Genomic DNA, 14,631 nt, shown 5'->3' on the forward strand with positions numbered 1-14,631 from the left:
ATATCTCCTTCCTTGACTCATTTTCAAACAAGGGTGTGGAGGGGGGATTCACTGCTTACTGAGAGAGGTCAAATTGTTTGTTTATTCCGTGACGTGATACTGCAAGCACCTTTTGTAATAGAATTGGCACGCAAACACAAAAAACCCGAAAGAACTTGTAAGAGGTTAAGGCTTAAAGTTGTCATGTGTAATGAATCATTTTCCCTATTATATACGAAAGCAACCGAATGAACGGCTCGTTCATAAACGAAGTCACAAGCCTCGCTTGCATCGGTCAGCTAACCCACGTAGCATCCAGAGGTCACTTTTCTGAGCTCCATCTCATCGCTTTGACTGTGAACGTGACACACACAGGGCGTGGGCTTTAACTACAAAGCACGCGGCCTTTGCCCAACTTCATGTGGCGAGATGTTAACTACCTGGCCTGGTATTTAGGAGGTCGTGGGTTTGATGCTGACCCTTACACCTTTATATTTGAAGTTTGCATGTTCTCCCTGTGGTCACGTGCATTTTTCTGTGGGTCCTCCGGTTTTCATCTCCACATTTAGAAACATCTGTTTAGAGTATGGTGGCTGCTATAAATTCCCACGTGATAAGCCACTTCATTGGGGTATCATTTCCGGCCAGGTCACTTTTGAAAAAAAGCTAAATAGCTCAGTGGGCTCTACCTGGTAAAATAGAAAATAGTTTAGTAGTTTTAATGTGGCCAGCATGAGCCTGCACATCTCAGGAGGATGCCACGGTACGTGAACAATTGTACATGTAACGGACCTTCTTCCAAGGCACTGCAGGACACAGCGCATCGATCTTGTGGGTTTTCGTGACATTTATCCGTAACAATAAGGATATGCGCGTATAGGAGCGCTGATATACCCCAGCAACTTGAAGCGGCTTACGTCACATCTCGTTGCAACCGTTCCAATGCCCTGCTGCAGTATTGCCGAGGAGAACCCCCCGTGGCAGCTGTCTCTATGTGGCACTAGTTGAACGACAAACCGTCCTAATTATATGCCGTGGGACAAAAATAACGTATCGTTCCCATAAGCACACACACACACCACACAGCAAATAAACATACCGTGTATCTTTGTGTACAGACCTTTTGTCAATCTACTGCTGGATGAGAGCGTCCCCACGCCATGTGAGTCATGGGCTAAATCTGACCATACTTCACCATGCAGGGTTGCTGAAGGTGGGGAGCCTAGCACGGTGCAATCACGATTTTATGTTTGCAGTGCAGACATAAGTAGCCTTACAGCACCTGCCGCTTTTTGCACGGCGGTCGCATGTCCAAGCACTTTTGCAGGCTCAAACCCGCTTAGCTTCTGAGATCTGACCCGATAGAGCTCGTTCCAGTTCATTCGGTGGCAGGCAAAGGTGCCCACTGTGTGCCGCTGTAATCATCGCACTGCCCACCCTGGGTGACGACTGCATGTGGCATTTCCTGGAGTTAATCGGCAAGCCCAGCGAGTAAACATACTTTATAGTGTTTTGTTGTACCTCTTCTCCTCAGTTGCTTGAGTGTAGACACGTGAGTGACTCATTTGCTGCACCTTTGCCTGCTGTAAATGATCTTTGCAAAATGTGCTGTGATTCACCTCGACCCTTCCCCTCCTCCCCCCGGACTAATCGATGAATTGTCGCGATTCAGCACCGTGATTCGATTAAAGAACGGATTCCCTTAGGCTGAGGCCACTGCCTCCCGCAGAATTGTGGCAAATATTTTCTAAAGCACCCACCGTCCTACCCTAACCCTGACCCTAATGCCGAAACCATTTTAACAGACCATAAAAAATATCCCAAACCCCAACCTTAACTCGTGAACAGTAACTCTTGACCCTAATCCCGAACTCTAATCATAACATCTGAACTCGAGATGAAAGCTAAAGCCGTGGGGTTCCTGAATGCGGTATTTTATCAACTCTCAGAGTTTAGGAATTCTCTGATTGGAGTCTCTTCCATTTTTCAAAACCAAAATTTCGGCGAATGTAGCAGCCACCGGTGCCTCCCCCCTCCCCCCAGAATTCACTCGATTCCATTGCAGAAAACCCGACACATTCGTCGACAACACTCTGACCTCTGAAAGCAAAAGTAGATAATAGGCAACTTTTTGGGCAACGGTCCATCTTGAGCCAACATTCGAATCGTGGAGAGAGAGAGAGAGAAAACCCACCGCTACTTTAGCCGTGCGATTCGGTGCGCGTGTCGTCAGACCGACAGTCGACATTACTCTCCACATCCTTACGTGGCGGCCGACGATCTCAAACGTTGGACCACGCAGTAAACGCCACTGCCCGTTTGAATCATTCGCCGGCAGCGGAGGACGCATGAGGCTACTCCTGAAGCCGCCCGCTGCCTCAGCAACTACCCTCGACACAAGCGTCAAGACGTTGCTGATCACCCCCCTCTCAATGTGCAGGAGGAAGAATGCCCGCTGAAGATCCTGCGACAACCCTTTAGGTTGAACGTCGGTGGCGACGCCAAGAGCGTTGCGAGGTGCTTGCGTGATACGTTCCAGTGCAGCTCATTGTGAAACCCTTCCTGTCAAAACCTCTCCCGTGACTGGCGAACTTCCAAACCAGGGTTTCCTCTTTCCATACTAGTTATCGCCGCACATCCTTTTCGCTAATGCGATGTTGGAACAACATTTACAAAAATAGACGGCAATTGTGTCGTTGTTTTTTTTTCTCATTTAACTTCTTTGTCGCGAATGGTTGTAATGCGTGAGTTTGGTCGTCATTAGACGCAGTTTGGATTCGGAAGCGTTAGGAAGTGAAACTGCAGTTGTTCATAATAGAGTTTTTTGGGTTAGAATGCGTCAGGATAAACGTGTCGAAACCCTCCACCACCCGACACGGCCATTCAGTAAGGAATTTGTCACGTTGACAAAACGCCAAATAGTTACTACTTCAGCCCACCGGTGTGTTGGAGAGTGAATCCACAAAATCCACAACATTCACTCTTAAACACACCGATGGAGCTGCAGTCGTGACTATTTGGCGTTTTGTTTACGTCACAAATCCCTTACTGATTGGCCGTGTCGGGTGGTGGAGGGTTTCGGCACATTTATACTTACGTGATCTAACCCAAAAACCTCTATTGTGAATAATATTGGTCGCGAAATCCTACGTGTTAAACTGCAGTTGTTGTTGTCGTCGTCATACGTATTGCCCTCTACTCGAAGACTAACCGTTAACCCCATTCCCCAATTCTATTTAGTTTATACAACAACAAACGCCATTCACCACGAAGTGGCGGTGACGTCACCACGGCGCTTGTGCTAGGCTATGTGCACTGTAAGGCCACGTGAAGTGTCAAATGCCCACTGGCAGGAGGTCACGGGACAGACCCAGGTGCCATGGGTTGACTGACTGAGATGGCTGTATTGTTATGTGCAAGATGGTTAGATTATAATCCTTCCAGAGGCTACTAAAACGAATAATCCAACAGGACTTGCAACCGTCAGCAAACATGCCTAAATCAAGTTATTAAAACTGAGTATGTATTTTTGTGTAAAAACAACTTCAAAGTGATTGTTTGCTCAAGCGAGCATTGAGACATTGGTGCTCATCTCCTCTTCACAGCCCTGAGATCGCGGTGGAAATTCCCCATTAACATGGCGGGGGCGAGTCTCGCCATAGGACGACCACCGTTGTGACTCCCCCATCAAATCGTACAACATATCCGTCGACTCCCGAGGGATGATGGGCTGAGTCCACTCACGAATCAGGACTTGAACTCACAAGCTTCCTTTCGATCACGAGCCGTTCGCTCTTCCACTCGCTCAACCCGCTGAGAAACACATGGCCAGTGTAACAAAAAACCCAGCACGATGCAGGAGGAGAAATAAAAGTGAGAAGCCCCGCTTTGTGGATTTTTGTAAACACGGATTTCAAGTAACGAAGTGTGATCATGTTCGAGGACATGTGTTATTGCATTTAGAGTGTTGTTGTACGATGTAGCCAGAGGCTCAGTTATTCAATTTTAATTATGTTTTTGTACTAGATCAGGGGTCGGCAACCAAAATAACAAGAAGAGCCATTTCTTTCCAATTCGGTACAAAATTCAGTATTTCAAGAGCCGCAATGCATCTGAGTACATACTGTACATACGTACATATCGTCAAGAAGCAGCCCGTAAAGAGGCGCATGCGGCTCCGGAGCCGTAGGTTGCCGACCCCTGTACTAGATGGTTCCATTAATGATTTACCCACTTGGCAGCCGAAATATGAAGCAGATTATTTTTATCTGAATTCGAATGGGTCTGTGAATTCAGCCAGAACGTTTTGAAACACCCACGTCTGCACCAGGGTACATGTGCAGACCTGCGTTTATCAACGACTGTTCTTTGCCTTTTGAACACATTTGAATATTTTTCATGAAATGAAGTAACGTGCCGGATGACAGGTCACCTTGACTGATGCCTGTCAATGTAAATAAATAGTAAATTGCCCTTTGCATTAAACCCACTTTCCCCACGTGTTTTGTCTGCGCTGAGATTACTCTGTCCCTCACCGAGTTCGCACCTCGATTATCTTGCACTTATATTTTCAGAAATGTTTTCCTCCCAGGTCGCACGAAAAAATGTGACTCTTTCTCAACGGGCTCTTACATGGTTCTTGAAAGAAAGTACGTACACTGACCGCTGAGTACAGGAGGAGTCCAGGGCTAGGGCGAGCATTATCATCTTCTTAATGGGGTAGCTGTCCTGGAAAATCTGTGACATTAAAACACAAGATTTCTGCGTAATAATGCACTGCTCGTGACAATGCGTGAGTGTGTAGTTCTCCCCTCTTTTTGGTACGGGTTTCCCTCGCTTTACGCACGCGTCCTTCTCTTGGTTGTGAGTCCTTCTCTTGGAACGCATCTACCGCGCAATGTGAGGGAAGCCCGCATTGCAAGATATTCGTCTTCCTATGATATGTCATGGATTTTTGTTTCGTGCAGATATTTTTTGTGTGGCATCTCCAAACCGCTGCCTCGCGTTTCCTCACCCCCCCTCCCACCCCCCCGCAGGGCTTGTGTTCAGCGAGAGCCCGCGCAACGTGACGGTGGCGGTGGGCTCCGAGGTGTCGCTCAGCTGCCTGGTGAAGAGCCTGGGCCACCCTCCCATCCGCTGGCTCCACAACGGCGAGAACCTCCCGGAGGGGAAGCTGGGCGCCCACTTCAGCACCCACGACTACGCCGTGTCCAGCGTGGAGCGTCAGCACGTGCAGCTCAAGAGCTCGCTCAAGTACGCACACGCTCCTCCCACCAGCAGCCCCCCCACCAGCCCCCTCCCCCCCACCAGCCCTCTCCCCCCCCCCACCAGCCGTCTCCCCCCCACCAGCCCCTCTCCCCCACAAGCCCCTCCTAAACAGAAGCTGGCCCCCCCTACAAGCCCCTCCCACCAGCAGCTCCCCGACAAGCCCCCTCCCCCCCACCAGCCCTCTCCTCCCCCCCACCAGTCCTCTCCCCCCCCCCCCACCAGCCGTCTCCCCCCCACCAGCCCCTCTCCCCCACAAGCCCCTCCTAAACAGAAGCTGGCCCCCCCTACAAGCCCCCCCCCTCCCCACCAGCACCCCTCCTTACAAGTCCTCCTCCACAAGCCCCCCCCCCCTCACCACCAACCCCCCTCCCCACCAGCCCACCCCCACAAGCCTCCCCCCCCAGCCCCCCTTCCACCAGCCCCCCCCCCCCTTACAAACCCTCCCCCACAAGCCCTCCCTAACATAAGCTGCCCCCCCCATCACAAGCCCCACCCCCCTTCCCACCAGCCCCCCCCCCCACCACCAACCCTCGCTGCCCCCACAGTGCTGGATTACAGGCGACGTGTTTAACCACCACCACCGATCCTCACTCGGTATCTCCCGGAACACTGATACCAACGTTCGGGCTCGGTGCAGGGATTATTAGTGGACGGTATTACCTATGGAGTACAAGGTACACCTATAAATAATAATAATTCTCTATGATTGTACCCTATATTCCTTAAATCCTATGAGCAGGTTTATAAAGTGATAGATGCGTGGACTAACTGTTGTTTTCAGTGTGGTTTTCATTGAATACCCATTTCTAGAACAGCATTTCAGACTGCTCTGGCTGCAATTTAGCACTGCCAATAACATTTTGTAATCGAGCAGTATTTGTTTAACACATACGACTGCTGGTGAGACCCAGGAGGTTGAAAGTGGTCCAGAGTTTGCATTTCTTAAATAAATTCTGCTTGATGGTATTGGTCTGAAAAGTGAAAAGCCAATAGGTCTATGGAATGAAATCGATGTGTAATTATATAGAAAGGAGTTTTACTCATACATGCTTTTATTTATATGAATTTGGCGTCCTTCACATGAGTAAAAGTGCCCTTAGAGCATCTTACATATAATAAAATGTACAGGAATGCCCCACACATTGAGCAGCCTCTATCTTCGAAGAGGAAGGGGGTGGGGAGTGGCTCATGTAGTGGAAATGTGTTTAGGATTTTTGGAAAAATCCTAAGAATCCAATGGGCCGCATTCCAGTTGATATGGTCATTGGCAGTGTCCAGTAATGTTTGTTAATTGGGAACCCAACATACACACATACCAAGTGTGAATAGCTGTACCCTTTGATTTAGTCCAACAGAGTCAAAACAAGCCGATAGGGTTATATATCCGTGTGAGTCATCATTGCCCGTGCCCCTCCTGTGGACGGACACGCGACGTATGGATTTGTAGAGAATGCGGCTATGTTTGGGAAAAGCTTGCACGGGGTGGACTGTGGTTGAGAAAGCATGACTACAAAATATGACATATCTGGACACCTGCAAGAGTTGCGGACCTACCGGGCAAACGCTGGCGTCTGGAAAGCTGTCGCCTCCGAAGCCGCGGAATTTTATCGAAATGAAAAAATAATACTCTGCGGGTTGTTGTGGACGGCAGATGTGATATATCTGCGCAGTAAAAGCTCACTTGGCTGCGGTTGGCGGTTCTTTGTGATGAATGCGTGAGGAATGACTAATCAGTGACCCACTTAAAAGAAAGAAATGCTGATGCCACGTAGACCAAAACTAAAACATAGCGAATAAAGAAACAATAGAATACTAATTAAGAAACGTATTCAATAGCCCAGGCAGGAGCCACTTGAGCAATAGTAATTTAGACTTCGGCTTTTCATGGATAATTCAAGAGGTCATCGTGGCCAGTGTCACTGAAGCCCCCACGCTGGCAACAGACATCCAAAGTCCACACTTGCAGTATCGCCACTACCACCATCTGGGTTTACGTCTTCTTCTTAGTCTCTGACCTCTGGGTTTCTAATGCCCATCTGGGTAACCTGCCCTCCTCAACCCTGCACACGTGTCTCACCCATCACAACTTCCTCTTCCTTGATCATTAAAGGATCGTTTTTATTCTGATTATTGTTATGATTATTGTTAAAACCAACACAAATACGCATGTGGCAGGTATTTTGGTTTCATCATCATCATCATCGGCCACGGTCAATCCGCTGCTGGATGAAAGCCTCCATCTCCTCGGTGTGCGCCCTCTCGGACGCGTTCCATTCCTCGGCCGCCACTCCGTTATTATTCTTGACCATCGCTCAAGTTTGCTTTATTGACATTAATGGGTTGTAATTCTAGATTTGAAGCTTTCGTGACTGCAAGGATTCATACTCTTAGGTTTTTTCGGTAAAGTCACGTAGGTAAAAAATAAAATTAAAAGTTAATAAAAGTAATAATGGATTTATTTTTATATTATTATTATATTATTTTTTATTTCCATTATTACTTTTATTAACTTTTAATTTAATTTTTTACCTACGTGACTTTACTGAAAAAACCTAAGAGTATTAATGGGTTGTGCCTCTTGGGCATATGAGCACAAAGGCAAGTCAAGGCAGAAGACTCAGCCCCGAGGAGTTTCTTATAGCAGCTTCAGCGTGACAGTGTTCAATGACCGTCGCCTCCATCCAGTGACGCAACGCACCTAAATCGTTTTATGGCCGTCCACCCACGCCCCACGGTGACAGCGGCAATGCACACACTCTACGAAATGAACTCTTGCGATAGAAGCAGTGGTGGTGGTGCTGACCCATTGGGGGTCCCTGAGCAGGAAGTATTTTGACCCCCCCACACCCTTACCTCTCCTTCCGTTTTATTAGCGTCTTGTGTGAGATTAAAGATATAGGCACGAGATTGAGATGCACTGCGGGGAGAGATTGTAGTGAAATGTTACGTAGACAAGATACGAAGGTGAAATTAGAAGAGAGAAGAAAGATAGACAAGACAGGGATGAGAGAGATTTAAATTGGCTCTTTTTACATATATCAGTATTCGATCTCGAGCTGATACTTGATGAACCGCATGTTTATTTTTTTCAAGAACGACTGGCCCTTTGAGCGATTGCGCGGTTTCCTTACGCTCAGCGCGGGCACTGGCTGGATCGAAGTGTAACAAAGGGTTAGACGTGCCAAGTGGGCTCCCTCTGATCCGGGCACCACTAAGCCCTTAACTATGCTGATAATTTTCGATTTAAAGCTTTCGTGACTGTAGGGAATCATCTTCTTGGTTCTTTCGGTAAAGTCACGTATGCTGATAATCCCGATGCGGTTCAAATACTGTACTGCATTCACTGTCAAAACAATTCTTATGCATCGAATAACATATTCTTACACTCACAATACACGCAATGAATTCGAACGTTTTCTGCACAAATGTAATTTTCATGATTATGCAAATGATATTCACTATCATGTGCCTATGCGCAGTGCCGGATTTCAAGGGCCCTGCGCTAAATGCTTTCAAGTTATCAATTCCGGTTCAGTGATTCTGCACTTGCTTTATTACTATAGTACTATACCGCCTTCAGCTTTTATGAACGACTGGGTGTTTAAGGTTAGCGATTTGTCGTATTATCTGGCTGTATAGCAAATGAAAAAATACAATTACTTTCCTATGCAAGTAAAATATATTTTTTAATATGAATGTATTTTTTATTTATGGCCCCCTTTATAACATATGCTACAGGCCCCGCACCAGCTTAATCCGGCACTGCCTATGCCCTAATCACCCAGAATGCGCCCAATCTCGTCAGATCTCGTCCCGCTAACCGGCTTCCAGCCTGGATAGTGCTCGGATGGGTGACCGCCACGCGACAACAGGTTGTCATAGGGCTTCATTGCTTCCACGTCTATGCTCCACGCCTTCACCAACCCGCAACGTACCGGCACGCTGAAGTATGGTCAAACCAGCATCGCGACTTGCGCAGACATGGGGAATCACTCATGCAGTGGAGGGTTAGCGAGAGGGCAACACGTGTTGCATGTCACCGTGTCCTCTCGACGAAGACGCGCTTCTTTCCCTGTGTGTCAAAGCAAAAAGCTTTGGGGGCAACGCGCTGCTTTTTTAAGCGCGTGGCAATCCGGAGTATACGATACAAGTGCAAATGATGTCCTCACATGACATTTAGGCTAAGGGAGCAAACGAGAGAGTGGCGGGCAAGGCAGAACAAATGAGGAAGCTTGCAGACGAGGTGAGCAAAAACGAGGTGAGCAAAAACGAGGTGAGCAATAACCAGGTGAGCAAAACGAGGTTATCAAAAAACGAGGTGAGCAAAAACGAGGTGAGCACAAACGAGGTGAGCAAAAACGAGGTGAGCAAAAAAGAGGTGAGCAATAACCAGGTGAGCAAAACGAGGTTATCAAAAAACGAGGTGAGCAAACACGAGGTGAGCAAAAACGAGGTGAGCAAAAACTAGGTGAGCAAAAACGAGGTGAGCAATAACCAGGTGAGCAAAAGCGAGGTTATAAAAAAACGAGGTGAGCAATAACCAGGTGAGCAAAAACGAGGTGAGCAAAAAACGAGGTGAGCAACAACGAACACAACAATTGATTTTTGACTCGAATCGCGACAACTCATTGAATCACTCCCAAAGCTGGGAAGGGGTGACCCAATGCAGTAAACCGCCCTTGATGACTGCGCTACATCGCCAGTAGCTATGCGCTACATCGTCAGTCGTTACGAGTCTCTGATATCAAAAACACATGGGCAGTCTGCACTCATTCGGTAATCGCCACGGATCGTAGCAGCAAGCAGAATAATGAGTAGAAGAAAGAAAAAAAAACCTGGCTGGACACAGCACGTGTTTTCGTGTTTTCTGACGGAGAGAATGTTTTTTTTCTTTTCCCATTCTGCACTTGAATAACCTTGCTGTGCAGTTGCCAGCGAATAATCCTCGGCGGGACAGAATGTGGTTATTGTCGCCATCCGTGCTTGAGTTGCAGATCCATGCCCGCTGCTGCGTCTTTTCTAAGCCGCGCTCGTAACGAGAGCAGCTCCCCGTGTCGCCTGGGGGGTTGTTTCTCCACCCCGTGCGATCATTCGGAGCACGGAGTGGTGGTGGGGGGATAGAGCAGCCAGAGAAAGTCCGGCCGATATTAACCGCGCGACCGAGATGACAGGGCTGGCTAGGAAAGGGTAACTTGCAATAACATCATCACCGCCAGCCATGGTCGTCATCCAGAAATGGCAGCCAGTTAATTCAATTATCCATATTTATCTGTGGATAACTGTGTGGATATCAGGAATTATTTCCACTGACGGTCTGGAATCTGCATCGTAGGATCTGTTCTTAGCACTCCCCAGATAGGCTCGGTTAAGCTGCCAGTAAATTTGCACTCGGTGGGAGGTCGCTCATTCTCCTTTGCTGCCCCACTTGTCTGAAACTGCCCTTTCCCCTACCATCCGTGCTGTCAACTCCCTGCCCCTGGTCAAGTTAAAGCTCAACACCATCCCCCTTCTCCTCTGCCTATGCCTGACCGCCTCGCTCTACAAAACACGTCCACAGTTTTCTCTACGGCTTCTTGAGACGCCACAGCATTGTGCGTCCACGCATATTATAATTGTACATCGTCAGAGGCGCCTCAACGTATTCCTTACACGCGAGTGCAATGCACCCCTACGCGGTTTGTTTATAAGACCCACTCAGTTTTCCCACGTCATTGGCCGTGTGCTCATTCCCACGTGCGCGGCCTCGGACCGTGCAGGCACGGAGAAAGCCCGACGCTTGGCCGGGCGCAGCATGCAACCGTGGCAGCAAGGACACGTTCCCACGGTGGGGTCACAGTGACCCCCAAACAGATGCCTGGCAACACCTCGTATCTTCGACCTGATTTCCACTGTCAAACCCCCCCAGTGGTTCTCAACCGGGGGGTTACGTGGGCCCCCCTGGGGGGTACGTGGGCCCCCCTGGGGGGTACGTGGCAGTGTCCCAGGGGGTACGTGAGTTGATTTATGCATGTGCGAATTTGCAACATGCGTGAGAGTCACTGGTGAATAATCATGTATGAATCTGCCAAAATAAAATAACTACGATAACATTGAAATCCATATGGTAATCTAGAACGATATAAAAGGGCTTTCTAAACTCATTTATCGTCAACAATGTGGCTTCCAAGAGTAACCAGCGAGCGTGAACAAATTGTGTCACGCACGCAGAGCGTCCGTTGAATCTTTCTTTATTCTCTTCAAGTTACTCGCTTCGTATGATACCTATTTTTTTTTACAATTGGTTAAAATATTGATGTTCATTATTCGTACATTTATTTCTCAGAACCATGTTGGGTCAGGCGAAACAAAATTCAACAAGGGGTACAGGAGCCAAAATAGGTTGCAAGCCACCGGTTTAACCGAGCCAACCCAGCACAGCTCAGGACGCGCGAGGTTAATTTTCCACTTCAGAAGCCAAACCGCGCCACTGAGGTCACACGCAAACGAATGAGGAGAGGCACGTGTAGATGATGCAGTGACGCTCGCAGTGTGCCGACTGACGTCGCACACAATGAACGCGCCGTTCGTCTCATACCTGGCCCTGCTCGGCCCCGAGCCACGTTTAGATGTCTTGTGTTTTCTTGTCGTTCCCCCACACCACCGGTTAACGCGGTCGGTTACGTATGGTGCGAAAGCAGTTCAAAATGCATGCGTACATTGTGAGGCCAGCTTAGCAGAGTTTTGCTTCTCATTTGGCACGGCAAGTAGCCGGTGGAAAACCACCTGTCACGGGAGGGATCCGAGCTGGCTTGGCTCAGATGTGCCAGTGGAAAAAGGGGTACGAGGCGACGAAAACAGGCGTCGGGGCCGAAGGCGTCCGCTCAAGAGCGTGTGATGAAAGTGGCAGGATTTCCAAAATGCAGGCTCTGTGGAATTTACGCATTTCTTGGAAGCGGCTGGCTTCTCGCACGAGATTTTTTTTCATCTTCTTGAACCGTTCCGTGGAAAGGCTATACATAGTAACGTATTGGAGGAAATGTTATGTTTCTTTTTGCGGGGAATGAATTTCCACAAGCATTACGGCCATTCGCAGCGTGAGCGGAGTGTAAGCGGTGGTTTTCAGTTCTGCGAAGCGTTTTAAGGTTTGCATAAAGATGGGCGGGATAATGATGAGACAAAGATAAACACGAACTCCGCTTGTATGTGCGTGGCCTGGAGTCGCTTATCTAAGCAAAATAAAATAACTTTTCATTAAACCCCAACACCAGCTCCTCCCCATCACTGTCCTCACCACTCTCCCCAATCGCTCTCGCTCGCACGATTCATAAAAGCCTCTTTCAGCGCTGAATATTTATCCATGCAAATTCGGGCCATGGCACCTCTTTTTAATCTGTGTTCAGCTTGTTTACAAATAGACCAACATTGCATCTTGCGTTCGAGTGTCCTGGCACAAGGGGAGTTCGTTAATTTAAGGCTCATGACCAAATGACCCTTAATGTGCCCAATCTCGTTGGAAGATAAGTTGGGAATGTAGACTCGGTGAGCCACACAAACCCCGTACAGCCACGCGGGCCCCAAGTGGCGGGTAAATGCCTATTAACTGAGCCAGCTGTGTTGAGGGTGTAGGTGCCCCAATACGATGGGTCATCTAATCTCTGACGTGCTTTTTGGTGCCGCGGTGCGTTTTGCCGTGACTCTCAGTGTGATGCGCTGCGGGGTCCGGTATCAGAATCAGAATATTTATTTATCCTGGACAAATCCGATGAGCTATGAATCTCCTTTTCAGAGATGTCCAGTAAGAGGTCGGATCAAAAGTTGCAACAACAAACAATACGAAAAATTACTCGGTCTGCCGTCGCGTGACGCGGTGTGGCGTGTGGTTGCAGGATCACGTCGGTGCAGAGGGCCCTGGTGGGTCGCTACCAGTGCGTGGCCGGGGAGTCGGGGGAGGAGGAGCTATCCGACGAGGGCTGGCTCATGGTGGAAGGTACGAGCCACGCGCCGCTCCACGCTCGCGGCCCAGCGCCGCTCGCTCGCTCGCTCGCGAGGCGAATCGAGCGATCGTCTCTCGGCAAATTCCCTCGCGCTGCTCGAAACCTTGGAATTCCCTCCTGTTGTCTCGCCACCCATGATGTTAACTACCTCACCTGGAATACAGGAGGTCTTGGGTTCGATCCCGACCGTGACACCTCGAAATTTGGATTTTGCATGTCTCTCTCCCAATGGTTGCGTGGATTTTTCTCTGGGTCCTCCTGTTTTTCCCTCCACATTTAGAATCAACGAGTATTTGGCTGCTAATAATGTCCACGTGATAAGCCACTTCGTTGAGCTATCATTTATGATGGCCAGGTCGCTTCCTAAAAAGAGCTAAGTAGCTCAGTGGGGCCTTACCCGGTAAAATACAAAAACAGTTTCAACAAGGCACTCGGGAAAACTCAGCACGATCCGCGAGCTCCTCTTTGAAGTCACCGCGAACGAGCGCGTTTACTCAGCTGCTGGGCACTCACCGCTATTCAAACGGGGGGAGAGGGGGGCGTCGTTGCAATGAGAGCGCTTCCTGGCACTTTGCGATATAAACCCCCTGGCCACTGGCTCGGGGCGGGGGGGGGTGACGAATTGGCTCTGAAAGACGGCGCGTACCGAGGGCATCACAAATTAAGTCAGCATCCCCGCCCCCCCATGGACGTTCAATTTCAAACTCAGCATGGACGCTCCGCAGAGACGTATTTGATATACCGAGATCCATTAAAAGCCGTGAACCTCAACACAGTTTAATGCTCCTGTCTCTTGCTACGCTCTGGAAATTCTGACGTTTTGTTTACATTGAGACGAACCACTGTCATCATCGTCACCAGCCATTATCTATCCACTGCTGAATGAAGGCCTCTCTACGCCATTGCTGTCACAATGTGGGTTATTGTTTGACCATACTTGGGAGCACTTTGTCTCAACTCCTTCCGAGTACCTGAGTGGTGTGGGTGCCTCTATCCAGTACATATTCTCAAATAGACTGTGTGATTTTACCTTCTCGAAAGGCCACTGTAAAGCGAAGGTCTTCTTTTGAAAAATTGAGTGAGCACTTGGTATTTTGGCACGAGAAATCGTGGAACGGCTTGCCCAGAAATATCATAAGTGTACCCACAATTCATTAACCGGAGGTGAAAGTAAATGCACTTTCAGATAGCTGAAATGACTAGATTTCGTTCTCCCGCTTGTTGTGCGTGTTGCCTACGTTGTACGGTTGTTGCCCATCGTATTTGGTCTGCAATTGCTTCCTTACTGAGTATCTGGAATACCCCTTTGCTCTGGTGTTTCACTGCTTCGGTGGTGGGTGGGGTGCGAGGTGGGGGGCGGGAGCTCAATATGAATATGAAATGATGACGACGACGACGTTGTTATCACGAT

The 14,631-nt window shown here is 48.7% G+C and overlaps 1 protein-coding gene across 2 annotated transcripts in view; it reads left to right on the plus strand.

Moving 5' to 3' along the window:
• Window positions 1-14,631, plus strand: part of LOC133347275 (tyrosine-protein kinase receptor UFO-like) — a 76,322-nt gene that overhangs the window by 12,420 nt on the left and 49,271 nt on the right. For both annotated transcript variants that reach the window (XM_061559406.1, XM_061559404.1), the window contains 2 exons: window positions 5,016-5,232; window positions 13,113-13,213. In XM_061559406.1, coding sequence (XP_061415390.1) covers window positions 5,016-5,232; window positions 13,113-13,213 — 318 coding nt within the window. The remainder of the gene's footprint in view (window positions 1-5,015; window positions 5,233-13,112; window positions 13,214-14,631) is intronic.

The sequence above is a fragment of the Lethenteron reissneri genome, chromosome 25 (genome assembly GCF_015708825.2).
Source record: "Lethenteron reissneri isolate LAM-NWPU_2019-01 chromosome 25, ASM1570882v1, whole genome shotgun sequence".
Taxonomy (NCBI): Eukaryota; Metazoa; Chordata; class Hyperoartia; order Petromyzontiformes; family Petromyzontidae; genus Lethenteron; species Lethenteron reissneri.